The 26,641-nt window shown below is 42.0% G+C and overlaps 6 protein-coding genes across 11 annotated transcripts; 4 read left to right on the top strand and 2 right to left on the bottom strand.

Annotated features, from left to right (window-relative positions):
* Window positions 1-2: 2 nt before the first annotated feature.
* Window positions 3-877, bottom strand: LOC118437919 (insulin-degrading enzyme-like). Its single transcript, XM_035857470.1, has 4 exons — window positions 707-877; window positions 409-618; window positions 199-327; window positions 3-113 (listed from the first exon to the last, which is right to left on the bottom strand). Exons 1-4 carry the CDS (start codon window positions 875-877, stop codon window positions 3-5), a joined length of 621 nt encoding a protein of 206 aa, XP_035713363.1.
* Window positions 795-5,601, bottom strand: LOC110856939 (insulin-degrading enzyme). Its single transcript, XM_035857380.1, has 17 exons — window positions 5,474-5,601; window positions 4,214-4,683; window positions 3,933-4,140; window positions 3,690-3,859; window positions 3,289-3,614; window positions 3,017-3,217; window positions 2,792-2,929; window positions 2,596-2,699; window positions 2,405-2,507; window positions 2,223-2,336; window positions 2,029-2,138; window positions 1,812-1,956; window positions 1,497-1,728; window positions 1,335-1,426; window positions 1,129-1,235; window positions 1,009-1,065; window positions 795-933 (listed from the first exon to the last, which is right to left on the bottom strand). Exons 2-15 carry the CDS (start codon window positions 4,422-4,424, stop codon window positions 1,140-1,142), a joined length of 2,250 nt encoding a protein of 749 aa, XP_035713273.1. The 5' UTR covers window positions 4,425-4,683; window positions 5,474-5,601; the 3' UTR covers window positions 795-933; window positions 1,009-1,065; window positions 1,129-1,139.
* Window positions 4,951-8,835, top strand: LOC110857020. 3 transcript variants are annotated; one of them, XM_035857381.1, is made up of 8 exons: window positions 4,951-5,043; window positions 5,197-5,415; window positions 5,486-5,760; window positions 5,834-5,919; window positions 6,002-6,085; window positions 6,553-6,670; window positions 6,757-6,932; window positions 7,143-8,835. In XM_035857381.1, exons 2-8 carry the CDS (start codon window positions 5,249-5,251, stop codon window positions 7,476-7,478), a joined length of 1,242 nt encoding a protein of 413 aa, XP_035713274.1. In that variant the 5' UTR covers window positions 4,951-5,043; window positions 5,197-5,248; the 3' UTR covers window positions 7,479-8,835. The 3 variants fall into 3 exon arrangements, 1 of the variants encoding a protein (XP_035713274.1); XR_004836458.1 differs by having other exon boundaries at window positions 5,013-5,415; window positions 7,143-7,634; window positions 8,619-8,835; XR_004836457.1 differs by having other exon boundaries at window positions 5,013-5,415; window positions 7,143-7,682; window positions 8,619-8,835.
* Window positions 8,836-9,250: 415 nt separating this feature from the next.
* On the top strand, window positions 9,251-20,389 carry LOC110857018. Of its 3 annotated transcripts, none has more exons than XM_022105619.2 (6): window positions 9,251-9,606; window positions 10,069-10,207; window positions 12,927-13,059; window positions 13,529-17,235; window positions 17,729-18,005; window positions 18,392-20,389. In XM_022105619.2, the coding sequence occupies exons 1-6, from the start codon at window positions 9,540-9,542 to the stop codon at window positions 19,817-19,819; spliced, it is 5,751 nt and encodes a 1,916-aa protein (XP_021961311.1). In that variant the 5' UTR covers window positions 9,251-9,539; the 3' UTR covers window positions 19,820-20,389. The 3 variants fall into 3 exon arrangements, with proteins under 3 accessions (XP_021961311.1, XP_021961309.1, XP_021961310.1); XM_022105617.2 differs by having other exon boundaries at window positions 9,251-9,654; XM_022105618.2 differs by lacking the exons at window positions 9,251-9,606; window positions 10,069-10,207 and adding an exon at window positions 11,938-12,268.
* A 112-nt stretch (window positions 20,390-20,501) lies between these two features.
* On the top strand, window positions 20,502-22,323 carry LOC118437888. 2 transcript variants are annotated; one of them, XR_004836459.1, is made up of 3 exons: window positions 20,502-21,385; window positions 21,839-22,098; window positions 22,169-22,323. XR_004836459.1 is itself a non-coding variant. In XM_035857385.1 (2 exons), exons 1-2 carry the CDS (start codon window positions 21,012-21,014, stop codon window positions 22,044-22,046), a joined length of 582 nt encoding a protein of 193 aa, XP_035713278.1. In that variant the 5' UTR covers window positions 20,502-21,011; the 3' UTR covers window positions 22,047-22,323. The 2 variants fall into 2 exon arrangements, 1 of the variants encoding a protein (XP_035713278.1); XM_035857385.1 differs by having other exon boundaries at window positions 21,839-22,323.
* Window positions 22,324-23,327: 1,004 nt separating this feature from the next.
* LOC110857001 (centromere protein J) lies at window positions 23,328-26,608 on the top strand. Its single transcript, XM_022105594.2, has 4 exons — window positions 23,328-23,885; window positions 24,330-25,729; window positions 25,821-25,946; window positions 26,027-26,608. The coding sequence occupies exons 1-4, from the start codon at window positions 23,715-23,717 to the stop codon at window positions 26,421-26,423; spliced, it is 2,094 nt and encodes a 697-aa protein (XP_021961286.1). The 5' UTR covers window positions 23,328-23,714; the 3' UTR covers window positions 26,424-26,608.
* Window positions 26,609-26,641: the final 33 nt, after the last annotated feature.

Here is a 26,641-nt window from a genome sequence, read left to right as displayed (position 1 = left end):
TCCTAAAGCCGATCCCTACACATAAGTTGATTAACTAAAAATCCACATAGACCATTTTCTGCTGGGTAGAAGTCCCTTCGGCGTTTCCAGCAGGCCACATTTACAATTTCCATCTATACACATGAAACAAGAAAACAATGAGTTAGTAAATTTGGATTTAGCAACTAGTTTGCAAATTTATGTCGTAAAGTTAAATACATTTCCAACGGCAGGAGGTGGGATTTCGCCATCGTCCTCACTGGTATGTTGGCCTGCTCCACCTTCAGCCATAGACACAACGTGGACAGAAAGTCGTCTCTTCTTGTCGGCGCTGAGGGCCATCGTCTCCTGTTTTTTTAAATATATAATTATTTAAGTAATGACAGATTTATTACTATCCGATTAAAGAAATGATTAATATTATAGTACCTCGAAAAAGTTTTTGATGTCGGATAGCGTGACAGTCTCTAATTCGCTAAGCTCTAGCTGTTGCTTTTCAAAGTTATACTGTTGTGCTGTGATCTCAGACCAAATGAGGTTAGCTCGGTCTATCAACTTTATAGGTTTTTCTGATTTACGCACGTATAGTGCTGCTCGATGTTGAACGAATTCTGTTACTGTCATTGTTTTCAACATTTCCTGCGAGGAAGGAAATTTAGGAAAAACATTGAGTCATAATTTGGACAGGAATTAAAAAGAATGATCAATATTTTAGATTTGTATATACTTGACAATGTTTAAGGAAGTTGTCGATACGATACTCTACATATTCTGGATGACGATCACTCTGAATCAGAATCTGGATGCCTTGCGTTCCATGTGCACGACGGACGAAAATTTTGGCCTCATAGCCCTCTTTAACTAGTTGGTTAAAGCCGGGTTGATTCACGATGTGCATTAATAGTTCGACGACCACATTTTCATGTGTGCCTTGCAGTCCGGTTTGAAATAGGACTGGTGGAAATTATAAATTAAAATACATTATTACTTATGATAATCAGTATCAACAAATTTCATGGTAACCCAAACCTGCAGCACATGAATTCAGATGCGTCATGTGTTCAGAAATAAAAATGAAGTCCGAACCTGGAAAGAAATGATGAGTAAGTAATCGGCTAGCTTAAAATTAAGCCAAAATAAAGTATTTACCAGGTGGAAGCTCAATCTCTCGAAGTCGAGATGTTTGTGACGCAATGAGTGAATGAGTTCCTTTCTTTTCGAACAAATCTACGCAATAATTCAGTGTTTAAGGCTTCCTACAAAGAGAAAATGTCATCAAATTATTATTATAGTACCGACATCAATAAAACCGTTTAAAATTATTAGTTAATAATAGCTCAGAGCTGAAAACTTACTTCCGAGGTACAATTTCCATGAATCAGCCACTCAATTTTCACTTTGGAAATAAAATTCTTTGCAAAGCTTTTCAGCTTTTCAGCCGTCACATCTAGTTTAAGAGCGAAAGTGAGATTGGGATGAAATTTTAATGAAATGACAAGTTTTAAGGGAAAAATTACCATCCATAGCGCTTAGCAAGTCTTCGTTGGACCATGCTTTTTCACACAGAAGATGCGTGAAGTAGTACGAAGCGTGAGAATAGGGCTGCTCATCTTCCCAACTTTTAAGGGATCTTATATAAAAGTCTTTCAATACTTCAAATCGTTTTGGATCAACTTCTAAATCAACAAGTCTCTCGAAAATTTTTTCGATAAGAAGTCCAATCTTGTGATCATAGCCATTAATAGCGATCTACAAAAAAATATATACTTTGTGAGTTCGATAGAAATGTTGAAAATCAAATTAAAACAGCAATTGCATAATTATTCACGAACCTCCAGCCCATACACTGAATCTGCAATAACGTAATGAAGACCAGCAACACTCGCAGCATAAGAATACTCTGTTAGTAAATCCTTAATCAAAGCAACCAGCATGTGATTCAGATTTGCATTCAACGGTTCGATTAGGGGAAGTGGGCTAAAAAATACACAGAAATATTTTAAATAATTTGCCGTAAAATCTTAACAGTCATCGTCGTAAAATACAAACCTAAAGATCTCTGCTCGAACGACCGCTTTTGGTACCAAAAACTCATTATCTTGTAAGAACCACACTCGAGATAGCGGAGTGTTCTGAATTATCTTAGGAATGATCCCCTTCTATTTTCGTATGAAAATAATATTATGAATTGAGTAGTCCATTTTAAAATTTTGTTATGTAATTCCTATTAAAATGTGACGTACTGTTCTTGATTCACTGAACTGCTCCTCTCTCTTCTTCAGATCAAATACAGACGGAATAAATTCGTTTTTGGATGGCATCTTCAGCCTGTCGTTACGCCCACAGTTCCTCCATTTCTATAATGAAAAAAGAGCATCATTGCCATGAAGTGTGGTCAAATGTAATTTAACACCTGTTAGTTTACCTGAATTGTCTCTGGTTCAATTTTATCGTAGTTATATTTGACACCATACCAAGCTTCATGGTATATAGGATTATCCTCAAATTCTTTCGAGACTACTATCACCCTACATAAAATATGCAAGTTATCATTACATCGTTATTTTGGTATCTTTTCAATCTAATGAATAAATTCAAATCATTAATCAGACGAACCGAACATTCTCCGGCGTCAATGCGTCCAATATTTCCTTAATCAAGCTTGGCTTGTATTCCGTTAATATGTATCCAGCACTTAAAACATCTTCCAAAGGATAGCTCTGCAACAGAATGTATATATAAATTGTACATTTAACAATTGTATACATATATAAATGTTTTTTAATTTTATTTAAATGAATTTTGCTCCTACGTGCATAATACTACTCAATCTAGAGACGAGAGATTGTGGACGTTCCTTCTCCTTAAATCGAAACAACATTGCGCTAACATCTTTCATTTCCTCCCACACCCAAAGCTGTGGTCCATGTTCTTGTAACATTTGCAAGTACTGCCGAAATTATACAGTATTAATACGTTTTAATTAAAACACATTTTATGAGTTGCTGTATGTTTAGTGTATGAAAACCTGACCAACCTGAAAAACGGACTCTACAATGTTATCAGTATTCTGAAGTCCTTCATCAGTCAAATCTACAGCGATTTTAAAAATTCCAAATCCTCTCGCAGGCACGTGAGAACCAGCTTCCAGATGGTTGACCCAGTTCTTTTCCTTCAACAAGGACATCAAACTTCCTCGCCCTTCATGCCTTATAAGATGGGACAGGTATCCTTCCGCCTGATTAAATTAAGAGGAACCATTGAAATATTTACCTAACATGCACGTAAAACCACATCAATATCACTCACCGACGCTTTATAATGTGGGGTCGTATCCGGAGTCGGAAAAATGAGATGGAGCTGTCGAACCTCCTTAACAGGAACAACTTGAAGATAAACCTGCAGTTGATCGGCCCCATAGGGACTCTCTTTCCAGAAGGGAGCTTCAACATCCCTGTTATCAACTTCGAGAAAACGGTCTTCAACTAAGCGTTGCAATTCGTCCAAAGTTTCAGATCCAAGGACAACCAAACTCATCAGATTTGCGGAGTAGTACGTTTTATGAAAATCCATCAGGGCGGAGCGAACGTCAATCTCCATGTCGCGTGGTCTGGTCCATAACGTCCACCGGGTACCTTTAATGTATTAAATATAAAATTCATGATACTCTTTACAGCACAAATCGGATTGGTATGACCAATTACAAGTACCAGTTTCAAGGAATGAGTAAGGGTGACGCAGGGTCGTTGTCCCCGTCTCAACGCGATCTAGTCTCCAATGATCACAGCATGATAACCCCATAAATTCCGAATCTATCTGGTCTACTACACGTTCCATCGCAGATTCCGTGAAGAGAGGAGTGACGAAAAATTGTGCGAATCTAAAGAACCAAAAACAGTATGAAAATCTCAAAATATTAAATTCTCAAAGCCTACAAGTTTTAAAATACACACCTATCCAACGCTCCCGGTAGAGAATGTGGTGACACATGAAAGTAGTAATTAGTATGATCTCTTGCCGTGTATGCATTCGAAGCACCGCCATTCTCCGCCAGAAATCCGGCGTAATCCTCCTCCTCCGGGTATTTTTCGGTCCCGAGAACTATCATCCTCTCACAGAGATGAGCAAGTCCAGGCAGACGGGCAGGGTCGCTCATACTTCCTGCAAAACCAAAAAATTTTCCTCATTATTTTACCCTTGATAGTTATCATCAAATATATATGAGCTAACTCACCGGCAGCAACAGACAAGCTGACTGCGGCCTTATCGGTGAGCGAGTCACTGATGAGAATAACCCTCATCTTATTGTCCAGAGTGAGCCCTCTATACTCCCTCTTATCCAAGGGGGACTTGATGATGGGAGGGGACTCTACACTCTCACCCAGCATGTCGGCTGCTGGCCTTTTCACACCTCCTCGAAAAGGACGACTCATTTGCTGTCCCATGGCTATCGCTGATAAGACACGGAAGATAAAGCAACTACGGATATACAAAGATGTTAATTTTTTAGCTTATATTTGCAAGTTAATTGATTAATTAATTAATTATAATTGAGCTGCAAAATTGCGACTGTCTTCTCCAAAAAAAGTGTAGAATGGGACGACACAACCCGTCGCTGGTTGGCTGGCAGGGCAGCCGAGGGCCGATGACCTCTGCGGAGATTTTCTCCTCTTCGTCTGTGTAAGTGACCGACCATGACGGCATCTGGAGTTAAAATTTTGAAATTCTGGTAAAATGGAGATTTTTAAAATTTCCATTTTTTTTAATTATGCAAATTGGAAACATTAAGAAAAATGATGTGTATGATTTTTTGTATGAATTTGTCCCTCAATTTGATGAATTTATGGGGTTTTTGACTCTCTCCAGAGGGGAACAGTTGGTTAATTATCGATGTTTTTAATTATGCAAATTGACAATTAAGAAAAATGCTAGATTTTAAATTTTGCATGATTTTTCTGTAGGTTTTTCTTTCAAGTTAATGAATGATGGATAAATTTACGGGGTTTTTTGACTTTCCAACCACCGCGAGCGGTTAGTGAGCAGTTGGTCGGTTAATTAATTGAGGTTCGTGTTGTGTTCTTTGTTTCGCATTAATTTCGTTTTAGTTTTTATTGCGACTTAAAAGCCTAGTTATCTCGTCAATTTGATAAGTAAAAGATTGTTGGTAGTAAGTCAGTTATTAAATTGGGGGTTAATGCGGTTTGGGATTTTTTGCAGGGTTAATTTTTTGCTAGAATTCTAACTGCGCAGTTTATGTCCTTGGAGGGAAATGGCGGTGCAGGGGTCTTCTTCTTGTTCTGGGGGCGAGGGTTGGTCCGAAGGGGAAGATGACGTGTTTTATGGGCAGAATGGGACGGCAAGTTCGAACGTTAATGGGACAGGGAATAATTATAAATTTCTAGGTCGACCTTGCGGCATAACAACGTTTGGCGAAGAGTAAGTGTCAAGTGGCATATTAATTTACTAGTTAACTTTGTTGGTCATTAATTTTTACCTTTTCTTTTAGAGTTGTCGAGCATGACGTGACAATTCGGATGTTGGCGAAGGACCTTGAGAAGACTAGAGCACAGATTGTCGAGCATTTAATGGATAACAATCCCCCCGGCACGGACTATTTGGCCAAGCGATTTGTCGTGGCTCATTTCAACTTTTATTGTGCTGACAGCGCTACAAATCCGAAGTATGTGATTCCATCGGAAGTTGCTTTTCGAGCGTTTTCTTTGCATGAGGGACTGATCTCGATCGACAAATGTGTCAAGACGGCTGGTCTGATTGATACAGGTGGGAATGTGGTGGCAGTAATATTTAGTTCGCCAAGTGTTACATAATATTTAAATGTGTTCATCTAATGTAGGAATTGTCCCGATTGGAATGCGTGCTGAAGCGATGCAGACAGCCAAGTTGTGCAGTATTCCGATGCTTGGAGAAGGCTTGATTGCCGTAAGTATTTGATTTTAAAACTGTTTCACTGGATAACCTGCTACTTTTCACAATTTCACTTTATTGATTTCTTCAATTGTAGAAAAAAACAGTGCCAGAGTTGGCGGATTGTGAAATATGGAATGCCAAGGAGGCACTAGAAAATGTGCGAGCAATTGTTGAGAAGGTAACTTTCATTATTTCTCAGGGATGTTCAAAATGTTTTGTCAAAATACAGTATTTTGAGTTCAGTTCTTCTCAAGGTTTGGATTTCCATGGCTGTTGCAGATAATAATCTAAACGGAGAAGGCAGCAGTCATAGGAAAATACAGGTTTTGTGAAGAAGATAACTTTTTATCGGTGTCAAAATACATTGGTTTTACGATTTTTAAAAGATAACGTATTTTGACAACGATGAAAAGGTAATTTCTTCACAAAACATGTATTTGTATTTTCCTATGATTGCTGCCTTCTCCATTTAGATTCTCGTCTTTTTTTGGATGTTTTAGCCCTGGAAGTCGAAGTGACGAAAAGCGCTCAAAATATTGTCTTTTGACACAGTATTTTGACCATCCCTCAGGGATGGTCCCTGCCATTATTTTCTTATATTATCTTTAAAAATTGTGGTAAATTTGGTTACTAAAATAATTCCAGTATGCTCCAATGATTGATGGGAAAAGGTGGCTTTTTGTCACTAGAAAACACATGGCGGTGGCGGATCGTTGTCTTAAGTATTTAAAGGTTCACGAAGAGGCCAAAGCTCCAGCGGATGGTATGTTCACAACAACGTTAAATATATATTTATTTTATCGCTCGAGTAGTTTAGTACTTATTTTCTCTAATTTAACCTCAATACAGACGATTACAGGATAAAACTTGCCCCACTGAGCTTGCTGATGCTGGAGTTAAAAAAACTGTGCATCCACGTCACTCCCCACATTCCAAACGTTACCAGTGAGGGTCAAATAGAACGAATCATTGAGCATCCACAGTTTGATTATTGTGCCGAATTAGGGTGCCAATGGCATTCTAAGGTAAAAACATATGTCTACATTACTTATGAAAAGTTAATATGTGGGTTTTTTTGGAAAACTGGGGGAACAAAATCTCGGGAAATTCCCTAGAAAAGGGTCGCCCCCTGCTTTCCCCCAAGCGTTAATACGATTCAATTATTTCCTCTTTTAATTTTAATTAATTTTTAAATTTTAATATATATTTTCTCTTTTAATTAATTTAAATTGCAGTGCGAGAACGTCGAGGCTGTCGACCGATGCACAAACAATATCGTAAAACGCATGATCTACAACTTTATGGGGTACGTCCGAAAGACTCAAGGACTCGTCGTCTACCATCCATTCTTCAAACCGTATCTGATGCAAGTGGACGTCGTCGATCACAAAGCCGTCGCCGAGCTGAAGAAAGGTATCGAGCGCGACATGCAGTTAGCATCGCGAAGAAGGAATGATTTGAATGGAGAAGAAGAACCAAAGTGGGAGCCGCGAGGACGAAGAGGTGAAAGGAATGATATGAATGGAGATGTTAAGTGGGATCCACGAGGACGAGGAAGAGGACTGCGATAACTATTACTTATCACGAATGGAAATAATTTGACTTTGACAAATAACTTGACCCACCTAAATTAGTGTTAATTATTTTATGGTTACCCATTTTTAGAAAACGTAGACATTAGTTTTAAGCACGTAGAATAATGTTTTGACTCAGGAGAAGTTGTGAAGGTGACGAAGTACCTGATTTTATGCTGTTTGGATATTTTGTTGTATTCGGTGAGTGTACGAAAAGTTAAGTTTTATTGCATGGTTCCATCCCATTTGCGCTCACCGCACCGTACCTCTTAAAGTTATTATAAGTACTAAACCCCTGTACAAAAAACCTGATTTTATTCCGATCTTGATAATTTTCAGATTTTCCTGAGTTGTGTTATCATATTCCACAACTTACAATTAGTGAAACTCAATTTATAAAAATTAGTATTTCTGAAATTTCCTGATCTCGTATGACTTCGAAAAAAATCAAACTTTCAAAAAAGTATAAACACCTTTTAAAAAAAACTTTTGATATTCGACATCATAAAGCAACTATCTACGATGAAGTAAATACAAAAAATTTTCAAAATTGAATTTTTAGTGATGGTTTGAACGAGGACAACAGGGATTTTTTCTGTTTTGAGGGACTTCTAACCATGATACCATAATTTTTAAAAAATTCTAGGACGACATACATGATTGAGGAAAGTAAATCTTTTTATTTTCGATATTCGTGTCATCAATACTTGAAATTAAAAAATGAAAAAAAAATCAAAATTTTCGCTCAAGAGAATTACAGTAAACTCTTGTAACGTCAGAAGTATCTCGCCCTGTAATAATAACTTTGTACCAAAGGTGGAGAATAAGCGGACAAAATAGATACATAACTTAAATATAAGTTTCCACCAATGGTGGAAAATAAGCGTGGAAAATAGATACATAACTCCATTGGTTTTCATGGGCTCAGCACCCATGAAAACGAATTATATAGTTCTTTCTTCGAGTCTTATTAATGTTTGTTTAATGCCATCATTAGAGTTGACCAGTTGTTTTCCAGTGTCCTGATCTATGATATCAGGATATTTTCTGACAAATAGACTTTAGAGCGAGTGTGGCGAGCTTAAATGGGAGGACATCTCCTGTTACTACAACATATCCAAAAAGCATCAAAATCAGGTATCACAACCTATTCTACTGCCTGTAAACGAAAACGACCAATTTTATATGACCACCTACTTATAATCTAATTTTTCATTTTGTTTTCCCCATTTTTGTTTCTAATTATGATAAAAATACTAAACGACTTCATTTGCATAAATGATGAACTTATACTTGTTATGCCATCAAATTTAAAAATAGTAAAGCTTGACTTTTTACTGCACTTAAATATCAATCAATCCATCAAAAAACAGCGTTCATTACTTCATTCTCATCCCATAAAAATATGTACGTGCAAGTAAATCATACGCATGCATGAATAAATATCGGATTTTCCCAACTGCACTTTTGCCAAGAATTTAAAGCACTCTAAAACAGCGAGAAAATAAACACGACACGGTAAAAAAACAGACACCAACAACTTTCGTACATATCTATCTACCTACTTATTTTATTTTTGGAACCACCAAGCCACCAACCATCAACTAAAACCCATTACCGTTCTGTTGTGTCATTGGATGGAGATGGAGATGTTTTGCATTATGGGCTTTGTGTATGTACGAGATGTACTTTGCCCTACGCAAAACTAATGCCGATGGACTCCTGAACATTTAATGAGAACGAGAGAGATTCATTCAAATGGCTCCGAAAATATTTGACGGGTAGAAAAAGAGAAGCTTTTCGATCAATTTATCACCGTTTCATTTCTCTAAAAGTTGATCTCGAGCCTGCTGTTTCATTTCATTTCGTACACCATTTTTACGAGGAGGAACTGTGATTTTGCAGTAATTCATGCAAATTCCGTGGTAATTTGCATGAATCTAATAATTTGCTGTTAGGCGCAAGTGGTGCACGTGGTGGTGGTGGGTGGGGGGTGTGAATTAGTTGGTGCGTGACGTGACCAGAGGACGATAACTTATCGTCGATAAGTACTCAGCCATGGAAGAGGACAATAAAAGTGTGACCACGAACGGAAGTGGAGCCGGTGAACGACCAACGACGCCAAGTACGCCAAGTATTCACATTTTCAACAAAATCACGCAAAGCGATGATGGTAATTGCTTCGTAATCGTAGCGCAGTAAACACAAATATTTAGAATAATTCTCATTATTTTGTACGTGTTTCTGCTTTTTGTGCTAAAATTATATGCACTTTTAATTAAATTGCTTAATGTCGTTGATTAATAAATTGTGTATTAAATTCTCTGCGAATTAAATTTACAACTATAAGCACGATTATGAGAAATTAATGAAAATATTAATAACCAGATTAAAATGCAGGTTCATTTTCGGTATGAAATAAATTAACAAAATTTTGCTGAAATGAAAAATGCGTAATAATGAAATTGAATGTTTTTGAGTGCGGATAATGTTGCCTTGTTGCATTGCAAATTAAGTGAAGTATGCAATAAAAATTAGAACTAGCTCAAATTGTTCTTAATCATAATTTTAAAAAATCTGAATTTAGAATGGTGGCGACCTTCACATCCTCCCGAGACGTACAAATGGGAAGAGGTGCGACGCCAAAGGAAGAAGGGTGGCTACCCCTGGACACTCCTCGACAATGAGAACGACAACGATGAAATCGATGCCAACGAATTTCTTGAGTGAGTTTCAAATTGACAAAACTTTCGCTTCTAATAGTGCGTAAGGTTAAACACATTAATTTGGGGTTCATGGTCGAATTGCAAACTTTGCGCATGTAAATATGCTCTTTAAATGTTCCTAAAACTTATTTTCCAGTATTTATTTCGAAGTTGTCAAATATTTTTTGTAGATGTGTCACCCATTACGAAGAAATGAGTAAAAATAATACATACATTTTGTCCATATTTTGACAAGTTTTTTTAAAGGAAATGATTTTGTTAACAAAATTGGAGAACTAATATAGAAAACATTCATATTACGTAGTTAGCAAAGCTATAATACCTTTACAAATTTCCGTAACTCTTCTTGTCTCTCGAGTTTAGTCAAAATTTACAGATTATCATCTTGCAATTATTCTGGGGTGTCTTCTGAACATTTTTGCATATTATTTTGTACATAATTTAAAATTTGGAAAACTTAACTTTGACAACTGCCTAATTGTACGTCTTTTTTAGTAAGCACGTCGTAAATATTTTGACATTTTTCCCCAAATAGACACATTTTTTTGCCTGATTTTTCATAACTACTACTCATCCCCCATGTTTATTATCCATTTCCTAAATAAATAGATACCTACGCCCCACACATTATGCAAGATGCAGACTAAAAGTCAAGTCAACAAAGAGCACGGCAAAGGAAAAAATATATGTAAATACATATGCATGTACACGTCGCCTTGTAAATAATATGCACATACATACATCCACCACGAACACGACCAGAACGTTGTGCTAGGCAAGGAACCCATCCGTTCTGTCGACAACTTATCGAATTGAACAACAAGTGTAAAAATAGACGCGTGGAGGAGAACAAGAAAGACGTGTTGACCTGGTTCTCCAATCACTGCTGCTGCTGGCACAGATAAAATAAGACGAGTCACTCACAACGTTACGCCCGACCAGGAAGGAATATATGTAGTTATCTATATACTTGTACTTACTCATCATCCTCGTCGTTGTCGTCATTTACATACTATACTTTCGACATTCATTCTTCTTCTCTTGCCTGCTTCCGTCCATGTACGAGTATTTTTAACATCAAGACGTCCCAGTTTTCAAACTAATCACTCACATCACATCACATCCTAAATATATTGGCAAACTGGGCATGAAATTTCAAATGGCTGAATGTTTCCATTGGTACAATTAGTAATAAATAAATGACAAGTGACAAGTGTCACATCACTTCGTCCTTCGTCTTGACCATTTTGCTTGAAAATGGAATCTCATCACTGTCGAAACGAGGTCAAATCTGAAGGGGGAATCAATCCTGAGATTATTTTGTAGATGGGCATCCATCCAGAAGGATTAGGACATTATGGGGACAAACATTACGAGATAGGGGAGCAATTCTGTGGGGACATTGTCATCCCCACCAGTGACCGCGGAAGCTATGAGGACATCTTGGGACGTTAACATTGTAGGATAGGGGGAGGTCCGCGTTTATACAAGATTGGCAAATGATGCCGACATCAAACAACCTTGGGGACATTGTCCCTCTGTCCCCTCACCCTTCCGCGGCCACTGGTCCCCACTGTTCGATAGCTATATACATACATAAACCCATATCCATATCTCGTCCCCGAATCGGATATACAGTTTTTTCGACCCATGCCAACTTTCCGTTAAGCAAGGATTTTTCCACTCCGAATTTTCGGGGTTTTGCTAGTTGGCTTGCACCACATCCTCGTCACCATCGTCCCGATTTCTTCTAGTCAGCTTCTTGTTGCACACCGCCCTCAACGGCGGCGACGACGACCCTGTTCCCCCTGTTTCAGAGGAATGGGTTTCTTATTCCTGCCCGATGGACGACGACAGAGGTAAACGTGCAGCCACGGGGAAAAGTGTTGCGGTCTTTTGTGGGTGTCAAACCTATCCTTCCGCGTCCTCCAGTGGTTCCAAGTCCGCCTGGGAATGGGGCATTGCCACGCCTAGGCAGAAATCTAAACAAGTTTCGAAATCTAATCCCGTTTTCCCATCGACTAAGTTGCAAGACATGTCGGCAATTAATAAGAGATTCAGGTGCGTGTTTGTTCAGGGGGAAAGAATAAGACGAGGTTTTTTAAGGGTGTCAGCATTATATATGTGACGAGTAGATTATAATTAGAGGGAGACAATCAGTGACGGCGGAAGTTGGGGACATCAGCATTGTGGGATTATTGGAATGGAATTCCTAGTTATCCATCATGAAATTGAGGCCAATGTTATCTTACTGTGTTAATGAGGATTAACATGGGAAGATACAACTTTACTGAATTTCTGAGGGACAATGTCCCCCTGTTCTCCTGCTTCCGCCGCCATTAAGGACAATGACGGAGGTTTCCCAGCGGATACGATCAGATTTTGAGCAAATTGGTGTGAAATTTGCGAAAGACAAGATCTCCCAATGGGCACGTTTGGCAGAGATATTTGCATTCCAAGAGGAAGAAACGCGCAGTAAATTTGGAAAGTGTAAAATTTGTCGACTTTAGGGTGCGCTTTTTCTCCTCTTCAGATGCAAATATTTCGGTCAAACGTGCCCATTGGGAGATCGCGTCTTTCAAATTGCATATTTATTAAATTTGCGATCGATTGGCACTTGTTTGTTAAAAATCTGAGAGCATACGCTGGGAGACCTCCACTGTGATGAGTGTATAATAAAGGACAATATTTGATTCCTCTTTTCCTCCCGATTTCCTAGTGACAACTTGTACGAGCCAGTCAACCCACCACCACTGCACGACACGGGAAGCGCAGTTTTCTACGGGAAAGACACCACGGACACGGGGTCGCTCGATGGGCGCCGTCGGATCGATATTCCGCCTGAAATTGAGGTGCACATTAATTAACTAACTAACCAGTGTTTCAATTAATCACTTGTAAGAAATAGCAGAAAGAAATGGTTTCTTATACCTATTTTTCACCTTGCAAGAAATGCAATGCGCAAGAAATTGTGTACTTCCCCACGCCATAATTCATACTCTGCGTGGCTCATTGGCGCACATTTCGTGCACTTTCTTGCACCTCCCATTTCTTGCGTTGCTTGCTTAAAAATCCTAATGAAAACCAAAATTATACGAATATAAATCATACGAAATTGTTGCCTTGCATAATTTGCAATTAGACAAATTCCCTTGATGCGATATGCAAAATAAATTATGCAAATTACCCAGAGGCCTTTCTTACCTTGGTTGTTTCGCACTGCAAGAAATGTAGCAAACGAAATACATAATTAAGTATTACGAAGTATTCATTACTAAAAAATTAAAAATGCTATAATTACTCCGTTAATTTTCTTTCCAGATCGTCAACTCCGAAGGTCTCGATGGCCTGGACCAACCCGACCCGCACGACTATGGCATGGACGGCGACCGCGAATGGGTCCACTCTGACGACGAACAGGTCGTCCCCTCCTCAAAAATCTGCTTCACCGCCGGCATCCGTGGCGGGGATGACAAAGCCACCAACAAAACCATAAGTTTCGACCCCGCCACGAAAAATGGAAGCTATGACGAAGACCTCGAAGACGAAGGGATGCTCGACATCCCGCAAGAAGTCCCGTCCGGCTCCCGATCGGGGCGAAGTCGGTCCCGCTCCCGAAGTCCGAATCCAACCGGACCCCCGAAAAAGACCACGACTGCCTTCGAAATCCTGAAGAACAAAGCGGCCGACGCGGCCGGCCAGGTTAAACAGCGCTTCAACAAGATCGCGCTCCCCACGCGACCCAAACTCAGTCAAGGAGAAGGCTTCAAGCTCGCGCGGGGTAAAAAGAACGGGAAAAAAGGGAAGCATCCTCCCGCCCCGGGGGAAGAAGATCAAGTCGCCCCCATGGAGGAAGAAGGTGTCGAAGACGTCCCCGCCCTAGACCAACTCGCCCTCCCAAAACCCGACGACTTCTTCCCCCCCGCGGGGGACGATATGGACGACGAAGAACCCATTTCAACCTCCTCCTCCGTCAAAGAAGCGCAAGCGCAGGCCGCCGAACTCGCTCGCAAGGAAAAAGAGGCCGCTGTCGAAGAGAAAAAGCGCAAACAGAAGGAAGCCGACGAACTCAAGAAGCAAAAGGCGGAAGAAAAGAAGCGCGAAGCGGAAGAAAAAAAGCGCGAAGCGGACGAACTCAAGCGCCAAAAGGCCGAAGAAAAAGCCAAAGCGAAGGAAGAAGCCGACAAGAAAAAAGCGGAGGAAAAAGCGCTCAAAGCTAAATTAGCGGAAGAAGCGAAAAAAGCCAAGTTGGAAGAACAGCTGGCAAAAGCGCGAGAACAGGAGGAACAAGAACGCCTCAAGAATGAAGAACTGTTACGATTACGAGAACAAGAAGCCGCCGCGAGAAGCGCGGCCGGCGCTTTTGACGAATATCCCGCCGAATCTCCTCTTCCCCCAGAAGACATCCCCGCCGACATGGAAGAAGACGAAGAACAAATTAAAGACGTCCCCACCCCCACCGGAACGGGCAGCAGGAAGAAAAAGATCAAGAAAACGTTCGTCCAACTCCCCAAACTTCCCGACATCCCGCGCCCAACGCTCCCCTCGTTCGATCTCGACTTTAAGCGAAAGGTTATCAAACGCTCCAAAACACCACCGGCGCGACCAACCCCGCCGAAATTGAAGCAACGTCGCGGTCTGGAAGAAGAAACAGCTGAGAATCAGCTGGCCGCCCAGTACGCTGGAGAAATAGCGGCGCGAAAATTGGAATTCGAACAAGACGAAGAAACAGGAGGGCCACCCATCGTGAGAAGTGTCCAATTTCCGCAAACCCCCATTTTCGTCACGCAACCATCCACGGAAAACAATTCCGTCACCACGGAGACAGAATCCGTGCCGAAGAAGGGGACGCCTTCTTATCGAAGTGACGACGTCATGGATGACGAAACATCGTCATACCCTGGACCAAGTGGCGACAAACCCCAACCTGCTTCGACGAAAGAACGTTTCGACAAATTCGGCCAACAAGTTAAAACCTTCAGTCAAAAGAGTAAGGACATCGCGTCCAAAAAATCAAAAGCCATGGGCGCCACGATGAAAGTCATTGGCAAAGATTTGCAAAAGTTTGGCGTCAAAACGAGCGAAAAATTTCAAGCCACCATTGAAGAAATCAAACAGAAACAGGAAGCCGCCAAAGCGCGGACGAAAGAGTTACAGGCGCAAAAAGCGAAGGAAGCGGAGGACGCGATGGCGCCGCATGGCGACGACGCCGGCGAGGAGGAGGAGCCTATCCTCCACACCGATTATGCGACCGAACCACGCCGAAAGTTCAGATTTCGAAGGAGGGATGATTCTCAAGAAGAATCGCAACATCAAAGCAGAGAAGAAGAAGATCATGTCGACGATGTCGCCACGTCGTCGCCATACCCGCCACCAGACCAACAACAAGGCGCAGATGGCGACAAAATAACGCGCAGCCAACTTCTCGGCCGGGCCGAGCGGGATTGGGAATCTCCCCTCGACGAGCTCGCCTCCCGATCCAGGGACGTTTCCGAAGATCGTGGAAACGTGTCTTCATCCCGCGATTCTCCGCCAGGTTCTAGCCTCGCGTCTTCCACTTTCGGTCCTCACGTCGCGACGGGGGGTCCACCTCCCCCCGGGGGAGACGCGCACATCAGGAAACGCGGCGTTTTAGAAGAAATCGACTCTGACGAATTTTTCTTAAGAGAAAAAGGCATCTCTGAAGGGGAAGATGAAGAAGAAATTAACCGATTTTTAGTCGAAGAGTTACGCCAAGCGTTCCGCTTTCAGGAAAATGCGCTGGCAGGGTTCGACCTCGATCCGGAAGAGGCCCCCCAACGGCCCGGGCGACAACCGAGGAAACCCGCGCGGAAAGAAAAATCGGGGGATCCCTCCTATCAAACTTTTCCCCCAGAAAGACCGCGACGAAAGGCGCCCGGCTATGTGTCCGACTACATCAAAGAACAGGGCGGCGAAGGAGGGGACGAGGAAGCTGGGCGACGCTCTTATCTCGAGGAGGAGGAAGACCTCGAAGAATTCGGCGACGATAACACCCGACGCGTCATTAAGGACGATCTTGAAGATCTTGAGCATCAAATCGTTCAACAGTTTGTCGACGATGGGCGGTACGAACCCGTCGTTGGCGGCGGAGGCGCAGAACCCGTAAAACCGACCCGAAGTCGGCGAAACAAGAAGAAGCCTGACGCCGGCGAGGGGGGAAGTCCCCTCTATTACAACACGGTCGCGGGAAACGACTGGATGCGCGATGAAGAACAGGCCACCACCACCTCCGCCCCTGCGCAAGTCGACAGCGAAGACGTCACCTTCGTCGACGCGCAAGATCACTCCCAGCAAGACCGAGGGGGAGACGATGACGCCGATTTTGACGACATGGAATACGTCGATGACGCCGGTTACGCGGTCGTTCGAAAAGAAGCGCGGCCAGCGCCGAGGACCGTGCCGCGGAGCAAGAAGAACAAACGTGGCGGAAGTAGTAAAGGGAGCAGTTTAAAAAGACAGCAGGGTTCGGTTAGTCCAGATGCCGCAGCCGCGACCGCCGCACCCGGCGCCTCCACGTCTAGCGACGCCTTCTTCTCCCTTCCTCGTTTCACTCCGAGATCCCTTCATATCATCCCGCCGTCGCGACCACAGCGCAATTACAGCACTTTGCGACCACGACGACCCCCACGACAAGGCAGATCGAGTCATACGCCGACCAAGGCGGCGGGGGCGGCGCCGAAGGATGGCGACAAAGCTGGTCGTGGCGACGGAGCCACCAGTCCGGGAGGGAGTCGCCCCAGCACGGCGATCGGGATAATGCAGGGCCGCCCCTTGCCCGCTATTCCGTCGACGGAACGGCCCCCTAGATTGAACGACTTGGATCAGTCCTCCATCGAGCGGGCGGTGGGGGCGCGGCATTATGCTAATTTTGTGGAGGAGGCGGCTTGCGTCGCGACGAATATTCCGCTGTTGGGGGCGGCGGGAGGAGATGTCAATATTGCGATTCAGACCGACCCAGTCCAGGCGTATGATGAGGATGAAGCTGCAGCAGGAGGTCAAAGACAAAGGTGCGTGGGTTTGTATTAGTAGAAGTAACCAACCAGTGGCCACGGAAGCCGTGGGGACATCTGGGGACGTTATACTTCGTATAATAGTGGAGGGACGAGTTAATTTATATAAGATGGGGAGATGATGCGGACATCGAATAACTATGAGGACATTGTCCCGCTGTCCCTTCAAGCTTCCGCGGCCACTGGGAGTGACCACTTGCAAGAAATAACGGGGATAAGAAAGTGGTTTCTTGCACCTGTTTATTTTGACCTGCAAGAAATGCAAGGCGCAAAAAACAATGCTCCGCCGCCACCGTAAATACATCATACCGCACGTGGCAAGACGCCGCACATTTCTTGGACTTTCTCCCAGTTTCTTGCACCTCGCATTTCTTGCGTGGCTTGTTTCGTAGTGCAAGAAATGTATGTAGAAACTAAACACTGATTTGCATAGTGGGTGCACAAATTGAGGGATTTTTTCAATACTCACATTTATTTCCTTGACCTCCAGTGATTCTCAAACTACTGGACCCACGGAGACGACGGCTGGGCTCAAACCGCAACAACGAGCGTATTCAACCGGTCGAGTGAATCAAGGTGGCGACGGAGACGCGCAACAGCAACGTCCCCTCTCCTCCGCCGCTTCGGGGGAAGGGTTTCCGAGCGACCACCAGTTCCAATTTCCGAGACGGCTACATTTACACGAGCTGGAGGTGGATGTCCTCCGAGTGCACGATTTGAGTGCACACTCCATCACGGCGGATTCTCTGAGGGCGTCACAAATTGAGGTAACCACGTGTATTTTGTGTGACCACGTGTATAATTAAAAGTCTCAAAATAACAATGGAGGTCTAGCGGATGCTCTCCGATTTTGAGCAAATTTGTGCGAATTGATGGCAAATTAATTTGTATGAAATTTGCGAAAGGCACGATCTCCCAATGGGCAAGTTTGGCCGAGATATTTGCATCCCAATAGGAGAAAACGCCCAGTAAATTTGGAGAGTGTAAAATTTGTCGCGCTTATCGCGCATTTTCTCCTCTTCTGATGCAAATATCTCTGCCAAACGTGCCCATTGGGAGATCTCGTCTTTCGCAAATTTCATACTAATCAAATTTGCCATCGATTCACACTAATTTCACCATAAAATCTGATCGCTTCCCCTTATTTTCCTAGGTGAACTCGCTAACGAGCACTGGCCCACTCACCGTGTCCTCGATCCACACCCAAACCTTGAACTCTGACCAAGTGAACTGCAACCGCCTCGCGAGTGACACCGTCGACCTGCCCACCATGGTCCCACCCGCCTTTTACAACCTCTCCAGCCCCCCCGACGACAAAGGTGCCCCCGACAAGAAGGAAGAGCTACGACGCGATCCTGAAACCGACCTCCCGTGTCCCTACACACCCTTCGAAGACGACGAAAATATGGACGACTTCGGCGGCAAAGGGGATAACTCCGTGGGCTCCCCGATCGGAGACTTTTTCGGCCGCAGTCTCGAATTCTGCTTGACCCCGGAACAATCCGTGGACAATGATGACTCCTGGGGACATCAAATTCCCCCACAAAAAGGCGAAGAAACCACAACCAGCTCAACCCGGGTAGAAGATGATGTCGCCCACTGCTCCGAACTTCCTTGCGACGAATCCTCCGGAACGGAACCGACACTCTCCTCCACTTCAACCGGAGAACAAGAACAAGAACCCGAAAAACCCGCCACATTCGCCCTGGACCGACACTCTTTCAGAATCGCAGCAGTATTAGAAAACGACGACAGCGTTGAAGAAGAAGACAAAAAGGAAGACTTGAACTTTTATCTGCAAGACGAAGCCCCCGTTTTAAGCGGCTCGCTCCGCCTCGAGTATCGAAGATCGCCCGAAGTTCCATCAGATTTCCAGGTTTTGCACGACATCGTAGAAACCGAGGAGGCAAATTTCGCCGCCCCAAAATCGTCACCGACGCCACCACCACCACAACAACAAGCACGACCGGAAGTGACACGTGGTCCGTCACCCCTTATCGCACCACCACCACAATTAGTGCCCTCTCGAGTAGAACAACAACCGGAAGTGATGCCACCACCACCCACCCTCCCCCCGCGACAATTCCCCCCTCCTCCTTCTTCTCGTGGAAGTACAAACTTATCGGAACGAAGAACAATTTCAACTGAATCGTCATCTTCGGGATCGGGGGAACGATCATCCGAATCATTTAGTCGGACCACGTCATCGTCCCGGGAACCGTCAACAATCCGGGTATCGGAGTCTTCCTCGACAGCAATTGTTCCCCCAGTGGCGCAACTGCAAGTTCTTGAAGGACAAGTGGAGGTGGACCACGGTGACGAAACCTTGGTCGCCATGAGCATCCGGTTTGTCCATGTCGTTACCCGCGTCATGATGCGAGGCCTGCAAGCGATCGTGGATTATGTCGACATCGCCACGACGGACGACCCTTCGAAGGCGGAGGAACAAAGGGCCCACATGCAAGTCCTCCTCTGCCTGTTGCTTATCCTCCTCGCGGGAATTATCTTGTCCTCGAGTAACAGCGTGGTGTCCTTTTCTCCCCCGAAATGGGAGTTCCTCATGCCGCCACCGCATCTTTGAGGGAGTTATCTTATCTTATCTTATCGAGAGGACCGTATCTTTGAAGGAGTTATCTTATCTTATCTTATCTTGAAGAAGAAAAAATAAACATGAGCATTTCTTTCTTTCTTTTCTTATTGGTGACAAATAATGAAATGAAAATGAAATGAAGTTGAAATGAAGAAAAACGTGAATAAGTTTCATTTTTCATTGTGTAGAATTATGTAAATATGTAGAAGAACAAAAATTGTCAGGTTTTGCCTGGGAAAATTCGTGTCCCCCCCTTCCCCCCATTTAAATTTATCTCTGCCTCCGACGATAAGGTCAATTGATGTTATCATTACTTATTTTCATGCCGTTGGGATTGTGCAACTCTGATTAATTGAGAATTACTTAGATTTGCATAAGAGTATTTACCTGTACCCTGCTTAATATGTGATATATTGAAGAAAATGAAATTCCAAATTAACACCCACGTCAAATAATTGGCTTTAGCAATTAAATTGTTATTATTATTATCCTAAATATTACTAATTACATGTATGGAAAATGTTTCATGAGTGTGAAGTAAAATAAAATAATTCCAATGAATACATTGTGTATGCATGTTTTTCATGTAAAAGAAGCACTTATGTAAATCATGGTAAGAGCAGCTTATCAAGAAAGATGGGTAAGAAATCGAGTCGCTCTGGTATATATGCAAAGAAGCAGTTATGCAAATGAGACGGGAAAGAGTCGACATGATGCGAGCAGCTTAGTAAGAAATCGAGTCGCTCTAGATGGTTGCGCAGCAGTCGCACTACTTCACACTCATCTCTCTCGTTACGTTAAGATGAGCCCTTCTTATCATCCATCTTATCACCATTTCTCGTAACGGCGAGCCCTTCTTATCACCAACTCGCTCTCCCTCTTGGGGAATTAAAATTCAGGAATTTCTGACTGATAAGAAATGGAACGTTCGAGACTCTTAATTTCCTCATAAGTCGTAAACAACTTATTCACCAAGTGTCGAGCCCCTCTTATCAATTTGCTCTTATAAGACATTAAAATTCAGGAATTTCCGATAAGAAATGGAACGTTCGAGACTTCAATTCCTGATAAGTCGTAGAGAACAACTTATCCATTTCTTCTCCTCATTTCGACTCAGACGCTTGACTCGAACAGTCATCATCTCTCCTTTAAAAAGTTCCCAGTACAAATTTCCAACTCTAAAATGCGCCCCACCACCAGGAAATCTGACCGCATCGCGAAGAAGCCGCGCGTCTACTATGGCACCACCACCACCCGCGCAAAGGGGAGGTCCGTCCTGGCGAAACGTGACGCACTCAAGACCATTCTGGAGGAGGAGGAGAGAGACCGCCACGTCGTCACCCCTCCAACCCACACGGCGGACGTGAATGTTGGGACTTCAACCCACGTGGCAGAAGTAGACGTTGAACGGGACACGTTCCAGAATCACGACGGATGGACCATTTTCGACAAGTGGGAGAAGGAGGAGGAAGAATATCTTCGGAAAAGGGGACCAGTCATCCCACCACCACCGGGACGAATCCCCATCCCAAGGAACAGACTGGGCCGACCGGAAAGGTACGTACGTGGTATCAACTCATTTATAAGTTTACAGTTTTTCACGTGCAAGAAATAACGGGAGAAAGAAAGTGTTTCTTTACAGGTGAATATTTTGACCTGGGAGAAATGCACGGTGGGAGAAACTACGCTCCGTCGCTGTAAATACGGCATACTGCGCGTGACTTGATGGCGCATATTTCTCCCAGTTTCTTGCACCTCAGATTTATTGCATTGCTTGCTTTCCATTGGAAGATATGTAACAAACCCGCAAAAAATGGTTTCTTGCAGTGGTAAATATTTTGACATGTAGGAAATTCAAGGCGCAAGAAAATACATCCCTTCGCTAAAGTTCATACGGTCCGTATTTCTTGCACCTTGAATTTCTTGCTCCGCACTGCAAGAAATGTGGCAAACCCACAAGAAACACCAAGCTATTTGTAACAATATTCAATACTTTCATTTCTCGCGTAGAGACCCGAACATCCGTGGGACTGGAAAATTGGCCAAGGTCTACAAGGATTTTCTCCCCCACCAGAAAAATTCAAGGCCAACCTCTGAAGGGCCATATGCCCCACAAGAAGAAGTCGAATTCTCATCGCAGGGTAAAACCTTCTCTCAACGATTGGAAAGCATACTCCGCCCCATGCTCAACAGATTTAAAAATCAAAAATCAAAATGACACCGACTTACATTACATTTTTCTATCATGTAAACTTCAAAAATTGAAAAAGGTAAAATCGAAACGTACAAAAATATGACTAAATTTAATTTATTGTGAAGAAAATAGTTAATTTTTTATAGATTAATTTGACTCAATATTATCGGATTTACTTATTTAATTACTCAATTATTATCCTGCTTATAATTTATATATACAAAATAAAGAATACAATAATCACTTTTATAATTATTCTGTTACATGATAATGTAGGAAATTCTTAATAAATCATGATTTTCACGAGGGAAAAATTACAATAGATTGTAGTTAATTATGAATTGATTGATTGGATGGTCATATTCATGCGGTCTGCAATAACGGCGGAAGTTGGGGGGACATAAAGGGGGGACATTAGGATTGTGTTGGGGATAGGAGGACGAGGGACTTATTAACGTGGGAAAGATGAATTTGTGGGGGAGGGCATGTGGGAACATTAGAATGGAAAGGAAGGACTAATTAACATGGGGAAGATACGATTTTGCTGAATTTCTGTGTGGGGGGGGGGCGGAATGCCCCCCTACTTCCGCCGTCAATGCGATACAAGTCGTCATTATTATTATTATCCCCTCACGATATAAAGACCAGCGAGAAGGCAAGGCCGACACAGAACAGGGCGACGTACGGACTTGTTCTTTCCCCGATTCGTGCACATTTCCAAAACGTCCCAAGTAATCTGCAATGATTTAATTAAGTATATTAATTAAGATTCAATTATAAATTTAAAAAAAAACTCTTAAATGTCCTTTTACCCTGTCTTGTTACGGTCCAGAACGGATGGGAAAATAGATCTGAGGTAGGTACACGTACAAATTAGAAGGGCCACGACGGTCAACAAGCTTTGAAAGTTGAATAGGGCAGACTGTAAGCAAAAAACAAAACAATTAACTAACCATGACGTGGACGTCGCCTTATACGTATTACTAATCTGATACTTAATTTAATTGGCAAATTATTATAAATTATAATACTAAATTGGAATACATCCAAGCGTTTTGTTAGACAAACAAACAATTAACTAACCAATTAATTACAAATTAATATTGACATGAGTCAAACTCAAAACAATTAACTAATCATGACGTGGACGGCGTCTCATTATTAATCCGATACGTAATTTAATTGGCAACTATTATAACACTAACTTGAAATAAACTCAAGTATTTCATTAAAAAACAATTAAAATTAACTAAACCCTTAATTAAGATAAGATTAATCATCTCCATTCCACTTTTCAAAACAATTTACTTACCATCTCTCAATTTTAATTTCACCAAATTGTTCTCATGAATAAATTGTACCCCACTTTTTCCACGACACAGATCAAAATTTCCAATTTTAGTCTTCTTTTTTCAGGAAATTTTCAAGAACTTTTTAATTTTTCACTTCAACCGGTCATGTTCATGTGAATGCGAATCTCCATTTCGTGAAAAAAGTCTCCTCTCGCCCTGAACGTGCAGAGGCAAAAAGTTGACCGGGCTGCGTTTTTTTCACCCACTTGCTGCTGCTGCCGGAGACTAATTAACCGACAATAATTTTAATTTTTTAATTTTCTATTTTTAAGTAATTAAGTAATTGACTAATTAACTAACTAACTATTTTGTGCGTGGGTGTGGTGGTCGCTTTACGAAAATGATGAATAACACCTCCCTCACCGCGATTCGAGAGGAGAGCAGCGGCCTCAGCAGTAATGACGAGTATGAAGATGTTACGGACGACGAAAGTGAAGGTGACGATGGGAGGATTGAACTACAGTCGAAATTGCAATTAACGGGAAATCAGGCGAGGATGGAGGGACTTAAGGTAAAGAAAGGGGTACTAATAATAAGTTGGGGGGAATAAAGGGGCTGAAAAGGTTAATTAATTAGGCGCTTAATTAACCCCATGTGAGCTTTATTACGAGCTTTTGAAGAGCTTAATTAAGCTGCTGAGGAGTTTTATAAGGCGCTGAGTGTATAAACAGGTCAAGGCCGTCGTTATATGACTTTAACGGCCATTTTTGCCAATTTTAATAAGTTCGCCAATTATGTTACTAGAATTTTTGACTGCTTCATCCTGATCGTGACTATTTTTAATGCAGGAGAAAATAAATCTAGCTTTAGTAAGCTCTTTGTTAGCTAAATTAACTCCTGTTCCTCTGACTGTAGTGGTGTAGATGATGATTAATGTAAATAATGATGAATATTATCGTATGATTATTAATCATGATGATAATTTGACCGTATTTGCTTTTATGTATGATTATAGGAGCTTCGCGAGTTGTACCAACGAGTCTCCACCCGTCTCACGACGAAGGACGATACTCGCTTAAAAAAGGCAGAGACCAAGATTGCAAGTTTCTTGGATGAGGATGACGTCAAGGAGAAGAAGGAATTACAAGTTTTCGAAAAACTAGAACAACTCACGGGCAGGCCGAGTTTCGGGTCGAGCTTATCTCTCGTAGAACAATTTAAGTCGATGGGACTGATGGAGGTGGACGGTATGTCGAAATCCGAAGATGGGATTTTGCAACAAGATGAAGTCGAGTTACGGGCGACCACGACTGAATCGTCGTCGTCTTCGGATGACGAAGTTTCAGACGAGGAGGAAGAAGAGGGCAAAAGATCGATCACTCGACGACGATCTTTTGCAAATTTAAGTAAAGAAGATCTATTAGATGACACAATTGATGGCGACCTTTCAACCTTTTCCGATGATGTCCGTGCCTTTGAAAAGTATCGGACCGAAGAAGAAATTAAATTAGCCCGGAAGCGAGCTCAAATTCAAGAAGAGAAGAAGAAAATTGATAAATTAAGGAAAGAACTGGAAATGGGTGGATCATCCCAGAGCAAAAATGAACCCGTGGACGAAATTGACGGCGGGAATTCAACCTCTTCCGATGCTGTCCGTGCCTTTGAAAAGTATCGATCTGAAGAGGAAGCCAAACTGAGCAGACAGCGAGCTCAGATCCAAGAAGATAAGCGAAAAATTGACAAATTAAAAAAAGACATGGAAATCGTCCGAACCACGAATGCTCAATATGCCTCACATATCAGTCAACTTGAAGATAAGCTTAAAACTACGCATTTGGAATGCTCGAAAAAACTTTCCAGTAAGAATCTCGCCCTAACAAAGATGAGGAAACAGAATGAAGAACATTTAAAGGAGAATGCAGAATTGAAAGAAAAGTTGGCAAAGTTTACAAATAGTACAAAAAAAGCAACGTCGCTGAACCCACTCCGCCCCACAGCTCAACCGCAGGCAACAGGTCAACGATCAATTTTAAAGAAAACGATTCATTTCGAAAATGAGGAGCCGAACAATGAAAACAATAACAATAAGCAGGAACGAAATTCGTCTCCCTTTTTTGGACTTAAAACTACTCCAAATGCAGTACCTTCCTTGAAACAGCGATCTCCATCCATCCGAAAATCTGTGAAAGAGTATGACCAAGAATATGATGGCTACTGCGACACCAAAGAGAATCAAGATCCTGCTGATGATGGACCCATGTATAATGATAACAACAACAATGCCAAAACAGCTCCTGCCATTAATATGAAAACTATGCAAAGTATGCTTAACAATTGCAAGCTTGATGACACGGTTGAAACCGCGTTTCCAAACGGCACCCGAAAATATGTATCAAAAACTAAGCAATATACCAAGTAAGTGACAGAAAATTGAATATTTCTTATATACGTTTTTGTGATTTGAATGCTAATTGTAATTAATAATTTTTAATCATTTTATTTCCAGAACTTTGTACAAAAATGGAGACATTAAGGAGAAACGGTCTGATGGATCGGTGCACTATTTCTTCTCCACATATGGACTGCGACATTACGTTTATCCTAATGGATTAGAGATGACGACGTATAAGAAGTATGTATATACCGCATATTTTAGTTAAATTTTCAATTTATCCAAGATTTTTTATGCTGATAGTTTTTATTATTTTATAGTGGGCAAGTCCAACGAAAGAATCCGGACGGAACATCAGAAATTCTGTATCAAAATGGCTGCGTAAAGTTAATCCGATCCGATGGATCCGAAGAGTTCATCTTTCCAGATAACACTGTATACCAAACGGACGAGGCTGGAAATACCATCATTCTCTTACCCAATGGTCAGAAAGAGATACAGAACGAATCCTGGAAAAAACGTGTACTTCCCGATGGAACAACTAGAACTGTGTATGCGGATGGCTCAATCGAAACGACATATGCAAGTGGAAGAGTTCGTGTAAAAAATGCAGATGGAAAGTTAATTATGGATGAACAAAAACAAAAACCAGCTATACTTGGAGATAGTAAAAATACTAATTGGGATGAAAACACCCCTGTTCCTGCTACTATGTAAAATTTATACTCCTCGGAATAACTCGAGACTATCATATCATAAAATCCAGAATTATTCAGTTGACAAAATATTATGACTTGTGTGTGGGCACGTGTTTTTTTTACTCAGGTTTTATAGAAAGGGAATCATTATCATATTATTCTTGTGTTCATTTTATCCATTATTTTATTATTATAAAAAAACCACTCACTCGTTTTTATATAACTTTTAAAAATGAA

The sequence above is a fragment of the Folsomia candida genome, unplaced genomic scaffold, assembly GCF_002217175.1.
Source record: "Folsomia candida strain VU population unplaced genomic scaffold, ASM221717v1 Fcan01_Sc017, whole genome shotgun sequence".
NCBI lineage: Eukaryota > Metazoa > Arthropoda > Collembola > Entomobryomorpha > Isotomidae > Folsomia > Folsomia candida.
This window is presented reverse-complemented; position numbering and strand designations above follow the sequence as displayed.

Bases quoted from the DNA above. Each gene is read 5' to 3' on its own strand.
- LOC118437919 (XM_035857470.1), bottom strand. From the start codon at position 877: ATGCACATCGTGAATCAACCCGGCTTTAACCAACTAGTTAAAGAGGGC. The intron at 619-706 runs GTATATACAAAT...CCTTCCTCGCAG, and splicing joins ACTTCCTTAAACATTGTCAA to GAAATGTTGAAAACAATGAC. The intron at 114-198 runs GTATTTAACTTT...TCATGTGTATAG, and splicing joins CACCTCCTGCCGTTGGAAAT to ATGGAAATTGTAAATGTGGC.
- LOC110856939 (XM_035857380.1), bottom strand. From the start codon at position 4,424: ATGGGACAGCAAATGAGTCGTCCTTTTCGAGGAGGTGTGAAAAGGCCA. The intron at 4,141-4,213 runs GTGAGTTAGCTC...TTGGTTTTGCAG, and splicing joins CAGCTTGTCTGTTGCTGCCG to GAAGTATGAGCGACCCTGCC. The intron at 2,508-2,595 runs GTTCGTCTGATT...TATTTTATGTAG, and splicing joins TTGACGCCGGAGAATGTTCG to GGTGATAGTAGTCTCGAAAG.
- LOC110857020 (XM_035857381.1), top strand. From the start codon at position 5,249: ATGGCGGTGCAGGGGTCTTCTTCTTGTTCTGGGGGCGAGGGTTGGTCC. The intron at 5,920-6,001 runs GTAAGTATTTGA...CTTCAATTGTAG, and splicing joins TTGGAGAAGGCTTGATTGCC to AAAAAAACAGTGCCAGAGTT. The intron at 6,086-6,552 runs GTAACTTTCATT...AAATAATTCCAG, and splicing joins TGCGAGCAATTGTTGAGAAG to TATGCTCCAATGATTGATGG.
- LOC110857018 (XM_022105617.2), top strand. From the start codon at position 9,540: ATGGAAGAGGACAATAAAAGTGTGACCACGAACGGAAGTGGAGCCGGT. The intron at 10,208-12,926 runs GTGAGTTTCAAA...CCGATTTCCTAG, and splicing joins GATGCCAACGAATTTCTTGA to TGACAACTTGTACGAGCCAG. The intron at 17,236-17,728 runs GTGCGTGGGTTT...CTTGACCTCCAG, and splicing joins GCAGGAGGTCAAAGACAAAG to TGATTCTCAAACTACTGGAC.
- LOC118437888 (XM_035857385.1), top strand. From the start codon at position 21,012: ATGCGCCCCACCACCAGGAAATCTGACCGCATCGCGAAGAAGCCGCGC. The intron at 21,386-21,838 runs GTACGTACGTGG...TTTCTCGCGTAG, and splicing joins AGACTGGGCCGACCGGAAAG to AGACCCGAACATCCGTGGGA.
- LOC110857001 (XM_022105594.2), top strand. From the start codon at position 23,715: ATGATGAATAACACCTCCCTCACCGCGATTCGAGAGGAGAGCAGCGGC. The intron at 23,886-24,329 runs GTAAAGAAAGGG...GTATGATTATAG, and splicing joins CGAGGATGGAGGGACTTAAG to GAGCTTCGCGAGTTGTACCA. The intron at 25,730-25,820 runs GTAAGTGACAGA...TTTTATTTCCAG, and splicing joins AAAACTAAGCAATATACCAA to AACTTTGTACAAAAATGGAG.